The sequence below is a fragment of the Gavialis gangeticus genome, unplaced genomic scaffold (assembly GCF_001723915.1).
Source record: "Gavialis gangeticus isolate Ggan-Ray unplaced genomic scaffold, GavGan_comp1, whole genome shotgun sequence".
NCBI classification, from domain to species: Eukaryota; Metazoa; Chordata; order Crocodylia; family Gavialidae; genus Gavialis; species Gavialis gangeticus.
In genome coordinates, this window is record NW_017729034.1 from 19,063,130 (window position 1) to 19,076,494 (window position 13,365).

The 13,365-nt window shown below is 44.0% G+C and overlaps 1 protein-coding gene across 1 annotated transcript in view; it reads left to right on the forward strand.

Annotated features, from left to right (window-relative positions):
* The window catches only part of XDH (xanthine dehydrogenase), an 88,561-nt gene that overhangs the window by 65,500 nt on the left and 9,696 nt on the right, over nucleotides 1–13,365 (forward strand). The window contains exons 25-34 of the mRNA XM_019527373.1: nucleotides 1,433–1,519; nucleotides 2,538–2,729; nucleotides 3,444–3,589; nucleotides 4,151–4,232; nucleotides 4,916–5,011; nucleotides 6,056–6,184; nucleotides 6,895–6,969; nucleotides 10,309–10,361; nucleotides 11,691–11,805; nucleotides 12,512–12,577. Of these exons, the coding sequence (XP_019382918.1) occupies nucleotides 1,433–1,519; nucleotides 2,538–2,729; nucleotides 3,444–3,589; nucleotides 4,151–4,232; nucleotides 4,916–5,011; nucleotides 6,056–6,184; nucleotides 6,895–6,969; nucleotides 10,309–10,361; nucleotides 11,691–11,805; nucleotides 12,512–12,577 (1,041 nt within the window). The remainder of the gene's footprint in view (nucleotides 1–1,432; nucleotides 1,520–2,537; nucleotides 2,730–3,443; nucleotides 3,590–4,150; nucleotides 4,233–4,915; nucleotides 5,012–6,055; nucleotides 6,185–6,894; nucleotides 6,970–10,308; nucleotides 10,362–11,690; nucleotides 11,806–12,511; nucleotides 12,578–13,365) is intronic.

Below are 13,365 nucleotides of genomic sequence, written 5' to 3' on the forward strand. Positions count from 1 at the left end.
GCCACATGATGCATGGGCTCCTGGCTGTTCTGGGGCTGGGGCAGATGCTGACTGCTTCAGGGGAGTGCGCAGGGGGCTTCCATGCACAACCCACCATATCCACAAACCCTCCCCCACACCCCTTCTCACACACACACACCCGTGTGCTTCTGGGGGGGAGCTCCGCTGACTGCTACATGCACACACCCCACCACACACACACACCCACCCTGCCAGGCACACCCCACACACACTCCCCAGCCAACCTCCCCTTCCACACACCCCACAGCCCCCCCACAAACCCCATACCCACCCACACACCCATCCACACATCCCTACAGACACTCCCCATACCCAGCCACCCACAGCCACACATACCCCCACATGCTCCCCCACATCCCACATATATGCACCCAGAGCTCCCCACAAACCCCATACCCACTACCTATTCCCCCCCCAACAATATACAAGAGTGAGAATTCATTTTGATCTATTATGCAGTCACCTCTATATACACCTCACAAACAAACATAAAACAGGACATTTTTTTAAAAAGTAAAATTAAAATATGTTTTTGTCAATGCTTGATTTTTAGTATATAATTTGTTTTTTTCTGGTTCCAAGATGGCAAACCCCCTTCCTAAAAATAGTACTTCTGGGGGCAAGGGGAGGGACTTCTGGTGGCAAAGTCAGGGGTCCCAAGACTTCTGGTTCCAAGATGGTGACCAGGGGCAGGGCACCTTTCAAGGGGTGGGGCTACCCTAGTGGCCCTTGACAGCTCACCAAAACTCGTTAAGTGGCCCTCCAGCTGAAATAATTGCCTGTCCCTGCCATAATAAGTGGCATGGTGACTGTTGTGGTGGTGGTCTTAGATGTCCATGAATTGGCTAGAATTGTGCACTGTTCCAGCCAATTCATGGAATAGTTAATAGGAACACTATTCTGTGTTCCTTTAACTTTTCTCTTAAATTTTCATTTGGCTGCTCTTTGAAATAAAGAGGGTTTGATCACCATGGATGAACTACATGTTAGAGAAGTGCCTTGTGGGGTGAGGGTGTGACCCACAGTGGTGAGGCCAGTGGTGGGGAAGCTTCCAAAAGTTTTGCTTGTACGATAGTTGTTCTGCTGCGTAAGTGGAACGCTGCTAAGATGGCACCATTCATCATCATAAAAAACATTAATTTTTTTCTGAGGGAAGGAACAAAGTTGTCTTATGGCACTTTGTCTTTTGCAGCTGAATACTGAAATTTGAAATCTTGGAAAAACAATTTTTTTTTCAACTATTTAAGTTGGTTTAATAAAAATATCAGATTCACCCAAAGAACCTTGTCTGCCTGTGTCCTTAGACCAACACGGCTACAACCTACATCCCTGAAATCTTGTCAAGTTCTTAAGGTCTGCATGTTTTTATGCAGCTGGTAAGTATAAGCTGAAGAGGTTTGTCTTTTGGCAGGTTGGCTTTATGAACAACGGGAAAGTCAATAGTCTGGAGGTGTCCTATTATTCCAATGGTGGCAACTCTGTAGACCTATCTTATGGCGTAAGTAAGAGAAACCTCCTGTTTGATAACAAAAGAAATAGTGTTGAAGAAACACTGACTCAGCATTTCTGTAAGCTAGCATGTAAAGCTTGTTGCATTTCATAGTTAGTAGGGTCTGACGGGACCTGAGCAGGTCATCGAGTCCGACCCCCTACCATGGCAGAAAAGAGTACTGGGCTCAAATGACCCCAGCAAGGTGTTTGTCCAGCCTCCTCCTAAAGACCCCCAGGGTAGGAGCCAGCACCACTTCTCTTGGAAGTTGGTTCCAGATCCTAGCCGCCCTGACCGTGAAGTAGCGCCTCCTGATATCTAGCCTCAATCTACCCTCTGCCAGTGTGTGACCGTTATTCCTAGTCAGAAAACTGAGCTTGTCTTTCAGCTGCCTCCAATGCCACTCATGCATTATGTTCTTTATCGTAACTGGCATCAGAATTTGGCTCATTGTGTATTACCAATGATTGCTTTCTGAGCTATCTCCAGCATGGACTCTGCCACAGCATTGTCTTCCAATCTGATATACAATCTTCCATAAAACTGTCATAATCTAGACCAAGCAGGTGATTTCAAGAACATTGACTTTAGAAAACAGCTGAACACCACCCATTGGATTGTGGCCTGTAGCCACAGCCTGAAGTAGGGAATGGCGTGGGACAGAACCAGGCCAGGAGGAACTTTAAGAAGACTGTGCTTCAGAAGTCACAGTCCTTCCTGGAGCCTCAGGGTTCACAGAGGGAGTATGCATGTTGCAACAGCCTTTGGAAAGATGCAGCAAGTGCCTTTGTCTGATATCAGCCAACCCTGTCTGCCGATAAAGAAGAAGAGTGTAGCCATGCCCCTGCCTCTTCACTCCCCTGGTGGGGTAATTGTATGCCCTTGGCAATAAAGTAAAGCAGCCCATTTTGTACACAAGCCTTTGCTGCATCTCAGTCCTGCTCCAGTAAGGAAGGCAAAACGTGGCATGGGAAATATGTTAAAAAAATTATTTCCCCTCTCCTTTTTTGTATCTGCCTTTCACCAGGTTATGGAAAGGGCTTTGTTTCATTTGGATAATACTTACAACATCCCTAATGTCAGCAGCCTGGGCATCGTCTGTAAAACTAACCTCTCCTCCAACACAGCGTTCCGTGGCTTTGGTGGTCCACAGGGAATGATGATTGCTGAGTGCTGGATGCATGACATTGCTATGAAGTGTGGCCTGCCAGCAGAGCAGGTACAAATCATTTGAATTATATTTCAGTGCAGTGCAGCATACTAGCAAAGCCTCAGGAATTTGACATACTACAGTAAGTAGGTGGTAAGCACAGGAATTCTCCTTTCTGTTTGTCAGTGCTAAATCACTCAGGGAAGCCTTGAATTATAATCTGCTTCACTTAATTCATCTTCTAGTTTCAATTTTGTCTCATTGTCTAGTATTAGCTTTAATGACAATGTTTTCAATGAAGCATAAGGAGCTAGAGGCCCAAATTCCATGGGATTATGTGTCTAAATCCCACAACCTCTTTCTTGAAAAAACCCAGCCCATGATCATGTCACCGTGTTTTTTTTTATGAACACAGTGTGAGAATTAAAGGTAAATTTGCTCTCGGTGAGCACGTCTACTTGCACTCTTTAATCTGCAATAGCCTGTTTTACTGCCCGTTAAAATGTCACATCAGAAACTGCTAATATGCTAATGTGCAGTAAAGATAGGATACTGCACATTACATGTCATTAAAAAAGCATGCACTTTCACTACTGTGCAGTTGGGCAGCTTAATGTGCATTTATTTAGTACCTCACATCAGAGGTACTAAATTTAATGCTTAATAGGAAAAACTCATTAATGAATGTGTAGATGCACCCAGTGCTGTTCAATTGAATGACTCAGATTGAAGCACCAGATGTGTTGTGTTTAATCAGTCCTGGATGTATCTTTCTTTGGGAAGGTGAGAAAACTGAATTTGTACAATGAAGGAGACCTGACCCACTTTAATCAAAAGCTTGAGGGATTTACTGTGCAGAGATGTTGGGAAGAGTGTCTGGAGAGCTCAAACTATCATGCCAGAAGGAAACTCATAGATGAATTCAACAGGTAGGAATTTTCTACTATGCAGCAGTATTAGCTGTTACCTATTTTCCATTGTCTTTTCCAGTTCTATCCATATAACTTGAGTAACTTAGAGTCAAAATCATATGATAAAGATACTGATTTTTTTTTTTTTACTTCTTGAAGTCTCTTTGGCCCTAGTGTGGGAAGGATGCTCTGTACAATAATGGACCAAATTCATCCCACTGATTTAACACCATGAATAAATTTAGCCTCTAAAGGTTTACTTTTCTGTAGGTGAAGTGAGATATAGGGAAGGACTGATGCAAACTAGATCTTGTGTTTCAGAGGGCCACGAGGACACTTCTAGACGGGTTTTATACTGCCATTTCATCTTCTTCATTTGACTTGTATTCACAATTACTAAATAAATGGGGACAATCATTTCTTGAATCTTTTTGGAGGGAGGGAGGGGAGGAGGAAATAAACTCAGTTTGGACCTCCTCTTACTGGGATCCAAAAACAAGATATGTTCTTAATAGTTATCATGTAGTATGAACACATGAAGGAAGAGTGGAGAATAAGTAACTGTGTTTGGTCTCACAGACAGAATCGCTGGAAGAAGAGGGGGATGGCCATTATTCCTACAAAGTTTGGAATCAGCTTCACTGTTCCCTTTTTGAACCAGGTCTGTAAGTGTCACGCATCTTTGCTGGAGATTTACTGGATTTTATGTTCACCAATCCAGGCTCTCCCTATGCATCAAGATTGCTTAATGCTTATGAAGATCTCTATGGGAGAAATGATATGAATCTTTCTTGTTCAACACAGACAGTATATACCACAGCTCCCAGTTTACATATATTCATAAGTCACCACAATGCACCTACGTTCATTCTGCTTGGCTCCATTGTCTCCCCTTAGTCTCTCAAAGATATCAGCCATGCGAAATAGAATGGATCTGATGTCATTCAAAAATCACTGTTATCCACATACACTGGATCATTCCTTTGGGTGAGCTGGGGTTTTTGTCATCCTGTAAAATCTGGGGGAGAGGTTCCTTATCTGTTTATGACCTACTAATGACAGACCCAGCTTGGCTCACTTTAGTTCATTTTACTGAAAGTGTCAGCTGATGTGAAAACTGTAATTTGAACCTCAGTTAAAGAAGGTGACCAAACTGTGCTTGAGTGTAAGAGACCAATATTAAAGAGGATCCTGGTTCCTTGGTATTTGTCTCCAATTAGCTTCTAACCCCTCTGTAGCCAAGTCCCAAAGTTTTTATTTGTGTACTCTGGAAATAAAATTTGTCGAGCTATATACAAGCTTAATTGTGGTGACTCTTTATCTTTTAAATAATCTCTATTGCAGGCTGGGGCTCTGCTGCATGTATATACAGATGGTTCAGTGCTGCTTACGCATGGTGGAACTGAGATGGGTCAAGGACTTCACACCAAGATGATCCAGGTAATTAGGAGACATCATTTATATCGCATTGCACTTTCACTCTTGCAGTGTTCTCTCCAGCTGGTGGTAGAAGTGCTGCTGAAATGGCAAAGGGTACCAAATCCTAATAATCACCCTGACTATATCTGTAATAGTGCTAGATTTCCAAAGTGAATGCAAGACTTGTAATCTGCTTTATATGAACACCTCGATGTTGACAGAACACTTTATCCTTTCTCTAGTTTAAATTATTATTTCCACTTTACTCTAGACCAGGCAGAACAAACAAGGCTGTACTAGTTATTGCCTGGTTGCGATCATTTCTCTCTGGTCCCATTAAACTGCAATTTCCATGCTATTTTTATACTAATCTTCTTCTCACTTTTGCATTTGGCTTCTCTGGTAAGTGTCAGGAAAGATGGATGCTGTTTTCATGGCAGTGTGGGTATAGAGTAACTCCACAGAGGTGGAAGGAATTACTCTGGATTTATTTGGGATTATGCACTATGTGACACAGTGGTGGGGGTCATGCGGTACAAGGGTGGGTGGGGGGCAGCTTCTGCATGGAGCACCTGGTGCAGCCTCCTAGGTGTGTGGCCCCCTGCTGATGTGGCCCCCAAGGGCTTCGAAGTTGGACAGCTCTGATTTGGGAAATTTGCAGATAGATGGGACAAAACTCTACTATAGACAACAGTCTTGAATTGGCAGGGAGATGAACTGAATCCCTTATGTCTGTAATTGTTAACTCTATGGCTTGGAGTATAATAATCCAAATAAATAAGTGTTACCTGCAGAATGAAAGGGTTGCAAGTACATGGACAGCACACACATACATGCACATACATATGCTTGCAAGCTTGTATGCACACACAGGTTTTTGAGTTTGACCTCGCAAAATCTAGGTGCAACTTGCAGCAACACAACCAACAAATCACCAACTGATGTTTGGGTTTGAGAAGAGGGAGGGTTACATACTTAGGGTCAGCAACATAGATACTCTAGCTAGAGAATGTCCTTGACTCTCAAATATGTGTATTAAACAGTCATATTTTTGTTACTCTGCAGGTTGCCAGCAAAACTCTGGGAATTCCCACATCGAAAATTTACATCAGTGAGACGAGCACTAATACAGTCCCAAATACGTCTCCAACAGCTGCTTCTGTCAGCTCTGACATTAACGGGATGGCTGTCTATGTATGGAAACTAAGTAACTCATGCCTCTATATAATAGCCTAGGGCTCCAGAGTAGATAAGTGTGTCATGTCTATGTTGCTTTAGAAAGACACAGAATGCCTAATGTCCTTGAAAAAGAGACATAAAATACTCCTAATTATTTGTGACTGCCACAGTTACTGGCATATAGCTGGTAACAAATGATTGTTTATTTCAGACTTCTATGAGATTCTCATGTTCAGTCTGTTATTAACCACCACATTTATAGTCTGAAATTAGTAAACTGAAGAAAGCAAGAGAGCCATATAAATGACAAATTTCCTGGTAATGACTGTGGCATTAAAATGAAGGCATGCTACACTGTTTAATGTTACTTGCATGTAGATGGAATTTCCATCTAAACAGACAGCAAGAAGTATACCTGACATTCTTATAGAGCAATGATATGATCATTAATGTCTTTGAGTTGATGGCTTTCCAGTGCTATCTTTGTAATGGGGGTCCACTGTGTTATTAACACAGTCAGCTTTAGAATAATTGTGTTTTGGTCAGCCCTGTTCTTTATAATCAGTCTCCCAGTTACTGAACCTTGTTCCTTTATTGATGTATCAGTGTCCTAAGGGAAATATTGATCGAGGCAGAGGGTTATTGCATGATGATACTGAACCTTGTGTTACATATCGACTTTTCAAATGGCTGCTCTAAAAATAATATATATATATTTTTTTAAGAATGCATGCCAGACTATTTTAAAAAGGCTGGAGCCATTCAAACAGTCTAACCCTAAAGGATCCTGGGAAGACTGGGTAAGTTGTTTACACTTGTTACAGGTGGGTTATATAGAGAATCCTTTTATTGGCAAATCAAGCCTATAGACAAATCTGCAGTCCCTTCTTCAACTTTTTAAGGAAATGCTCCAGAAAGTTCTAGGATAGGAAATGCAGCAGAAATTTGGTCCTGGAAGTAGATACATATGAGAGATCTAAATCTCCAAGGGATCATAACTAGGTTCTTGCAGTGGTTTTGACATGACAATTTCCCAGTGTGCTGGAAGCAGCTAATGCAGATTTTGTCACAAATGCAGTTCAATCCCCAGTGAAGTTAAATTAAGAATCTCAAATAGTTCCAATGCATCAGACTGCAAACCTGCTCGGAGTGACACCTCTGTTTAGTGGTTTTGTGAGAAAGATGACTATTCTGTTAAGAACTTTCAAGACACCATTCAACATGTCTCAATGAAGACAATGGGCCTGTGTCCATGTAAATCTTTATGCACCTAAACTTAATGCACCTTAACCTAAGGTGCATTAAGGCAATTTAGGCATGCGTCTATATGTGGACGCCTTAAGGAGCCTTAATGCAGCTTGCTGGGCAGTCTGCCTTGGTCAGCACCCTAGGCAGCCCCCAGAAGCCCACGGTAGTGTCACCGGGCAGTGCAGTCCAGCGCCAGCTGAGGGGATGGGAGCCTCCAGTCCCCACTGGATGCGATCGGCTTAGTCCTGGCCCCGGCCTCAGATCTAACCCACTCCCTGTGTTCCTGCTTCCCCAGTGTTGAACGAGAGAGGCCAAAGCTGAGCCCACAGAGCCCCACACTGCTGCCAGGTACCACCAAGAAGAAGGGGTGGCAGCACAGATGCTGGAGCTGGCGCGGCAGTTCTGGCAGCAGCAGTCCCTGTTGGTGTGATGACCGACTTGGGACTAAGTCGGCAGAGGGGGCAGGAGGTGTGAGGGCTCCTGTCAAAGCACAAGGGGCAGGCTCCCCTGTGACTCCCTGCAGGGGAAGGCAGCAGTGCAGCGAAGGCAGGGCCTTTGCTAGGAGCTCCCCTATGCCAGGCAATGCAGCCCTATAGGAGGGGATGGTTCGCTGCCTGCCTGGGATTCAGGTGCCCTTTGAAGCCTGCACTGGGGCTCCTGTGACTCTGCCTCATGGCAGGTTTGCTGACTGGGCAATGCAGCCCTGCAGGGGCGGGATGCCTCACTGGCTACCCAGGATTCAGGCACCCTAGAAGTCTGTGCTGGGGCTCCCACCCAGGACATCAGGCGGGCTGGGACTACATCTGCCCCCAGTGCCCACCACAGTTTTCCCTGCTCTACCCACCTCTGTCCCAGGCAAGTGCCTGGCCTCGATGCCAGACACTGTGGGTGGGAGAGGCATTGACAACTCCTGCGGGCTCTGTGCAGCTCAGCCCAGGCAGGCTGGGTGCAATGCGGGACAGGGGCTCAGCTCTGTCCTTGGTCCACCTGATCCACAGCTGAGCCCCCACCTGTATTGCGCCCAGCCTGCCTGGGCTGAGCCATTCAGAGCCCCCAGAAGCTGATGCTGACTCTCCCACCCACAGTGTCTGGCATCGAGGTCAGGCACTTGCCTGGGACGGAGATGGGTGGAGCAGGGAAAGCTGTGGTGGGCACTGGGGGCAGATGCAGTCCCAGCCTGCCTGATGTCCTGGGTGGGAGTCCCAGAGCAGACTTCTAGGGTGCCTGAATCCTGGGTGGCCAGCGAGGCATCCTACCCCTGCAGGGCTGCATTGCCCAGCTACCAAAACTACCCTGAGGGAGAGGCACAGGGAAGCTGCTTGCAAAGGCTGTGCTGTGCTGCCCCCTTCCCCTGCAGGGAGTCATGGGCAGGGCGGGGGGAGGCTGTCCCCTGTACTTTGACAGGAGTCCTCCCACCTCCTGCCCCCTCCACTGACTTATCACACACCGACAGGGACCGCTGCTGCTGGAAACACTGCTCCAGGTCCAGCATCTGTGCCTTGCAGAACAGCACCAGCCACATCTTGGCGGCAGCATGCAGTCCCACAGGCTTGCCTCCAGCCTGCTCAGTCACAGTGTTAAGGCGTCCAGTTTTGGGCTCCACAATTCAAAAGAGATATGAAGAAGCTTGAGAAAGTGCAGAGGAGAGCCATGCACATGATCAGAGGTCAGGAAAACAGACCTTATGATGAGAGGCTGAGAGCCATGGGAGTCTTCAGCCTGGAAAAGTGCAGGCTCAGGGGTGATCAGGTGGCCACCTGTAAGTTTATTGGGGTGTTCACCAGGATCTGGGGGAACGTCTGTTCACCAGAGCGCCCCAAGGGATGATAGGATCGAACGGTCACAAAGTCCACTGTGACCGATTCAGGCTGGACATAAGGAAGAACTTCTTTACTGTCCAAGCCCCCCAGGTTTGGAACAGACTGCCACCAGAGGTGGTTCAAGCACCCACTTTGAATGCCTTCAAGACACATTTGGGTGCTTATCTTGCTGGGATCCTATGATCCCTGCTGACTTCCTGCCCCTGGGGCAGGGGGCTGGACTCAATGATCCTCCGGGGTCCCTTCCAGCCCAAATGTCTATGAAAGTCTATGAAATCTTACGGTGTCTACACATGCATTAAGGCATCTTAACTAATCACACATAAATTTGATACTTGCTTAATGCAGGTATTAAATTTAGGCATGATTAGCCTAAAATCGCCATTTTTAAGGCACATTAAGTGCACACACGTGTAGACCATGCCCTTAATGCACCTTAAAAATGGCTAATGCACCTTAAATCACCACATGTAGATGCGCCCAATATCTCCCTTAACCTGACTTTTACAGTTTGGCTACACCTTGTACTGTATTGTCAAGGACCGTCTCAGTTGAAATACCTGCATGTTAGAGACTCCCAGCCAGCTTTGAGAATCAAAAGTTTAATTTTCAGGATCTTGGGGAAATATTTTATCCTTCAGTCATGGGGTAGATTTTGAAAGTAGGTGAAGGAATTAAGAAATTGAAAGAGTATGTTGGGAGGATGGAGAGAAAAGGAGGATGGGGTTGAAAGCCACACAGGGGAAATCCTGGTCATGGGACTATTGCTGTGACTTCAGTGGAAGTAAGTTTTCACTTTGAGTTGAAATGTGTATCCCCTTCTCTAAGCAGATAGCCAATGCAAGTGAGGCAAAGGTCTTGTGCTAGTCCCTCTGCATGTGGGTGAATTGATAGGGCCTAACGGTGATACCTCAGGCAGTAGTCAAAGGTTTACACCTTTATCATAACTGCACTGGCATTGCAGCGGTCACCCATTACTGAAAGTTGCATTCTTGGAACACATTCTGAGAAAGTTATGACACAAAAATTGGATGGATAACAGTAACTTTAAATATCTGTTTACTTTGTCAGATTCAAGCAGCCTATGTCAACTGTGTGAGCCTGTCAGCCACAGGGTTTTATAAGTGAGTATTAAAGCTGGGGAAATGCAGTAATATTCTTACTTAGTAATGTGACTTAAATGCAAGCATATTCCACAAGAGTTATTGGGAGGAACACATACTGCCACCTAGACCAGGCTAGGGCCACTCTAGTTTTCTTAGCAGTTGCATGCATCACCTGTATGAGAATCAAACTGAAGGATGTTTGTAGCAGTCAAACCTCTATCTCCAAATGCCTTCATGGCTAGAGAGGACGGATCCCTGGTGGAGCACAGCTGTGATCCACAGATGGCGTCAGATTCAGATCTCACTTTCAGCTGTTCAGCTCAGGAGTTCATCTAACACCTGCCTTCTGTTGAATTAATTTAAAATTAACGAGGTGTATATGAGATCACAGTCTGTTCCCTCAGTTTGTACCACTTGCTGCGGCTCCCAGGCCCCTGCCTTCGTGCTTATTTTGTGGCCCATTGAGCATTGCATGCCTGCTAGAAAAGGGGCCGATATTTGACCCTTATAGAAGCCCCAAACATGATAATTATTGCTTTCAGAAAGCTAATGATTGCTTTCAGCAGTCAATTGAAGTCACATCCTGCCCTCCAGTGCACCAGCAGATCCTTTTGTTTTCAATTTCAATCCCACATTTAAAAAACTTTCTTGTTCTTATTGTTTCTTGTGTAGCTGTAAAATGGCACTTTTGTCCCATCAATCAGCTTAGCTCTTAGAGGCAAGCAAGGCTGTGTCATCACTAAGGGGCACAGAATATGTCACAAAACATTAAACACAATACTGAGAATAAATGCTCTGAAATGTATGGTGTGAGCTAATTTCTGCTGTGTCTGTGAAATGTGTTAGTCTTCTACTTAAGTAGGTCTCTCAGTGTTTAATAAAATGTCAGTATTAATAAAGAATATAAACAGTCAAGGCTGTATAACAAAGGGTTTGCTGGGAATTACTTTTAAAAAAATGAATTGCTGAAATCTCAGTTTTATTATTTGGACCAATTTCATTTCTTCCCCAAATTTAAACAGTTCCAGGACACACAAGTTTGTTTCTAAAATAAAGTATTTGATATTGTAGTCTTGGGATAAAGATGGTTAAGGACAATATAAATGTGGAGGTCCTGGGGCATCAGATTAATTGATAATGATCTTTCATGAGAGACCTTTTAAGTTCATGAAATGCAAGCTAGTCTTGATTTTATTTCCTTATTTTCCTTTGTGCTTCTAGCCCACACCCAGAAAAATGAGTGAAGTGTAAGAAAATCAATTTATATGAAATTCAGTGTGCTTCAGTCAAAACTTATTCATTTTGACTGCTCATGGAACTAGAAATGTCTTCTTTTCTTTTATTAAGAATGCCTGACCTTGGATATGACTTTGATAAAAATGAAGGGAAGCCTTTCTGCTACTTCACATATGGTGTTGCTTGCTCTGAGGTTGAGATAGATTGCCTGACAGGTGACCACAAGGTGAGTGGGATAGATGGTTAAAAAAACCCTTTACAGTTAGGTTAAGGGATTATGTCTAAAGGTTGGAGCAAGTCCTGGGTGTCCATCCATTTCCAGCTGTGCCTTTGACTTGCTCTGTGACCTTGAGCTAATTTCTTACTTTCTGTTTCTTAATGGAACCATCTGTAAAGCATAGTAAAGTGAAAATTTTCTACTTCACAGAAAAACTGAGATGCACAATTAATGCTTGCAAAGCCATCTGAGATTGTAAAATTAAAGGCGCCAGCATAAAGCAGCAGTAAGAGATCAGAGAATCAGGTTAATCATTCAAAATAGGGCTGTGAGAGTTTTCAGCGGGAAAAAATGGCAGCTTGTTTGAACCTACCCTTTATTGTGTTTGAGACAAAGCAATGATTACTAGGAGACAAGAATTAATGCATAATTTGTCAAACAGATCTCCAAGGAAATGTAATTGGCTTCATCTCTGTTACCTCAGGGATGAATTAAAGTTAAGACTCATTATTAATTTTTAAAACGATGATCACCTTTTAATTAATGAGTTCTAGCGTGAAGTCCTTATATACCGTACAAGTATGTGTGTGTAAACAGGAACATTGGCCAAAATGCATTTGGCATTGGATACGTTGACTCTCATAGTGCAAGGTCACAGTGATCAATTTTAAATATTCTTTGCTCTTCTTTGTTCCTGACTTCCTCTGATACTTAGAACCTTCGCACCGACATAGTTATGGATGTTGGCACCAGCCTGAACCCAGCCATAGATATAGGACAGGTAAGCAATATATCACATATTTAACTTCAGTATGCTTGATCTTATGCTGCTGTAGGCTATTTGTAGGGAACCCTTGTTCCCTTCCACTGCCTCTTGACAAATACAGCATTGTAGGCTATCTAGAGAAACCTCCTGGTCTAGCTGATGACTGATCTCCAAAACTGGAGAAGAGACAGACTCAACCTTTTTGCAGAATATACCATCTTGAAGACTGTTCATGAAGACTGTTATGTGGTTGCTAATTATTACATTGATGCGTTTCTAAATTTAACCCCAGGTGAGGAATGAACTCAGAGAAAGTTTATGAGGGAAGGGAAGGAGATAGGACATTTACTTATTGAGTTTTGTGTCTCTGGTCCCACCAAAGTCATTATTCCATTAAAGTCATTAGGAATGCTTGAATGATTAAAGACTGTTTATGAATCAAAATTGCAGGATTTGTCCTCAAACAGCTCGGATAACCATGGACTAGGGGCTATATTAGAACCTAGACCAATAGCTTAGCTTGTAAGTTCCCTGATCAGGGGCAGTGCTTTTTTCTGTCTTCCGTACAGTAATAAGCTGAGTAATGTTTTCTGATTACTGCTGGCAATACATTCAGGAATTTTCTGCATTCTGCTGGCTGAATGATTAGAAGTCTGTCTGCACACAGTGAATGGCTGAATACAGTGGTCTTCACCCTTGAACAGTTAACATAGACAGAGTATAATTCCACTCATACTGATGCAGGATGTAGGGCTGAAATGATCCTCGTGCATCAGAGGACCCTATCTTGGTCACAGGGAGAC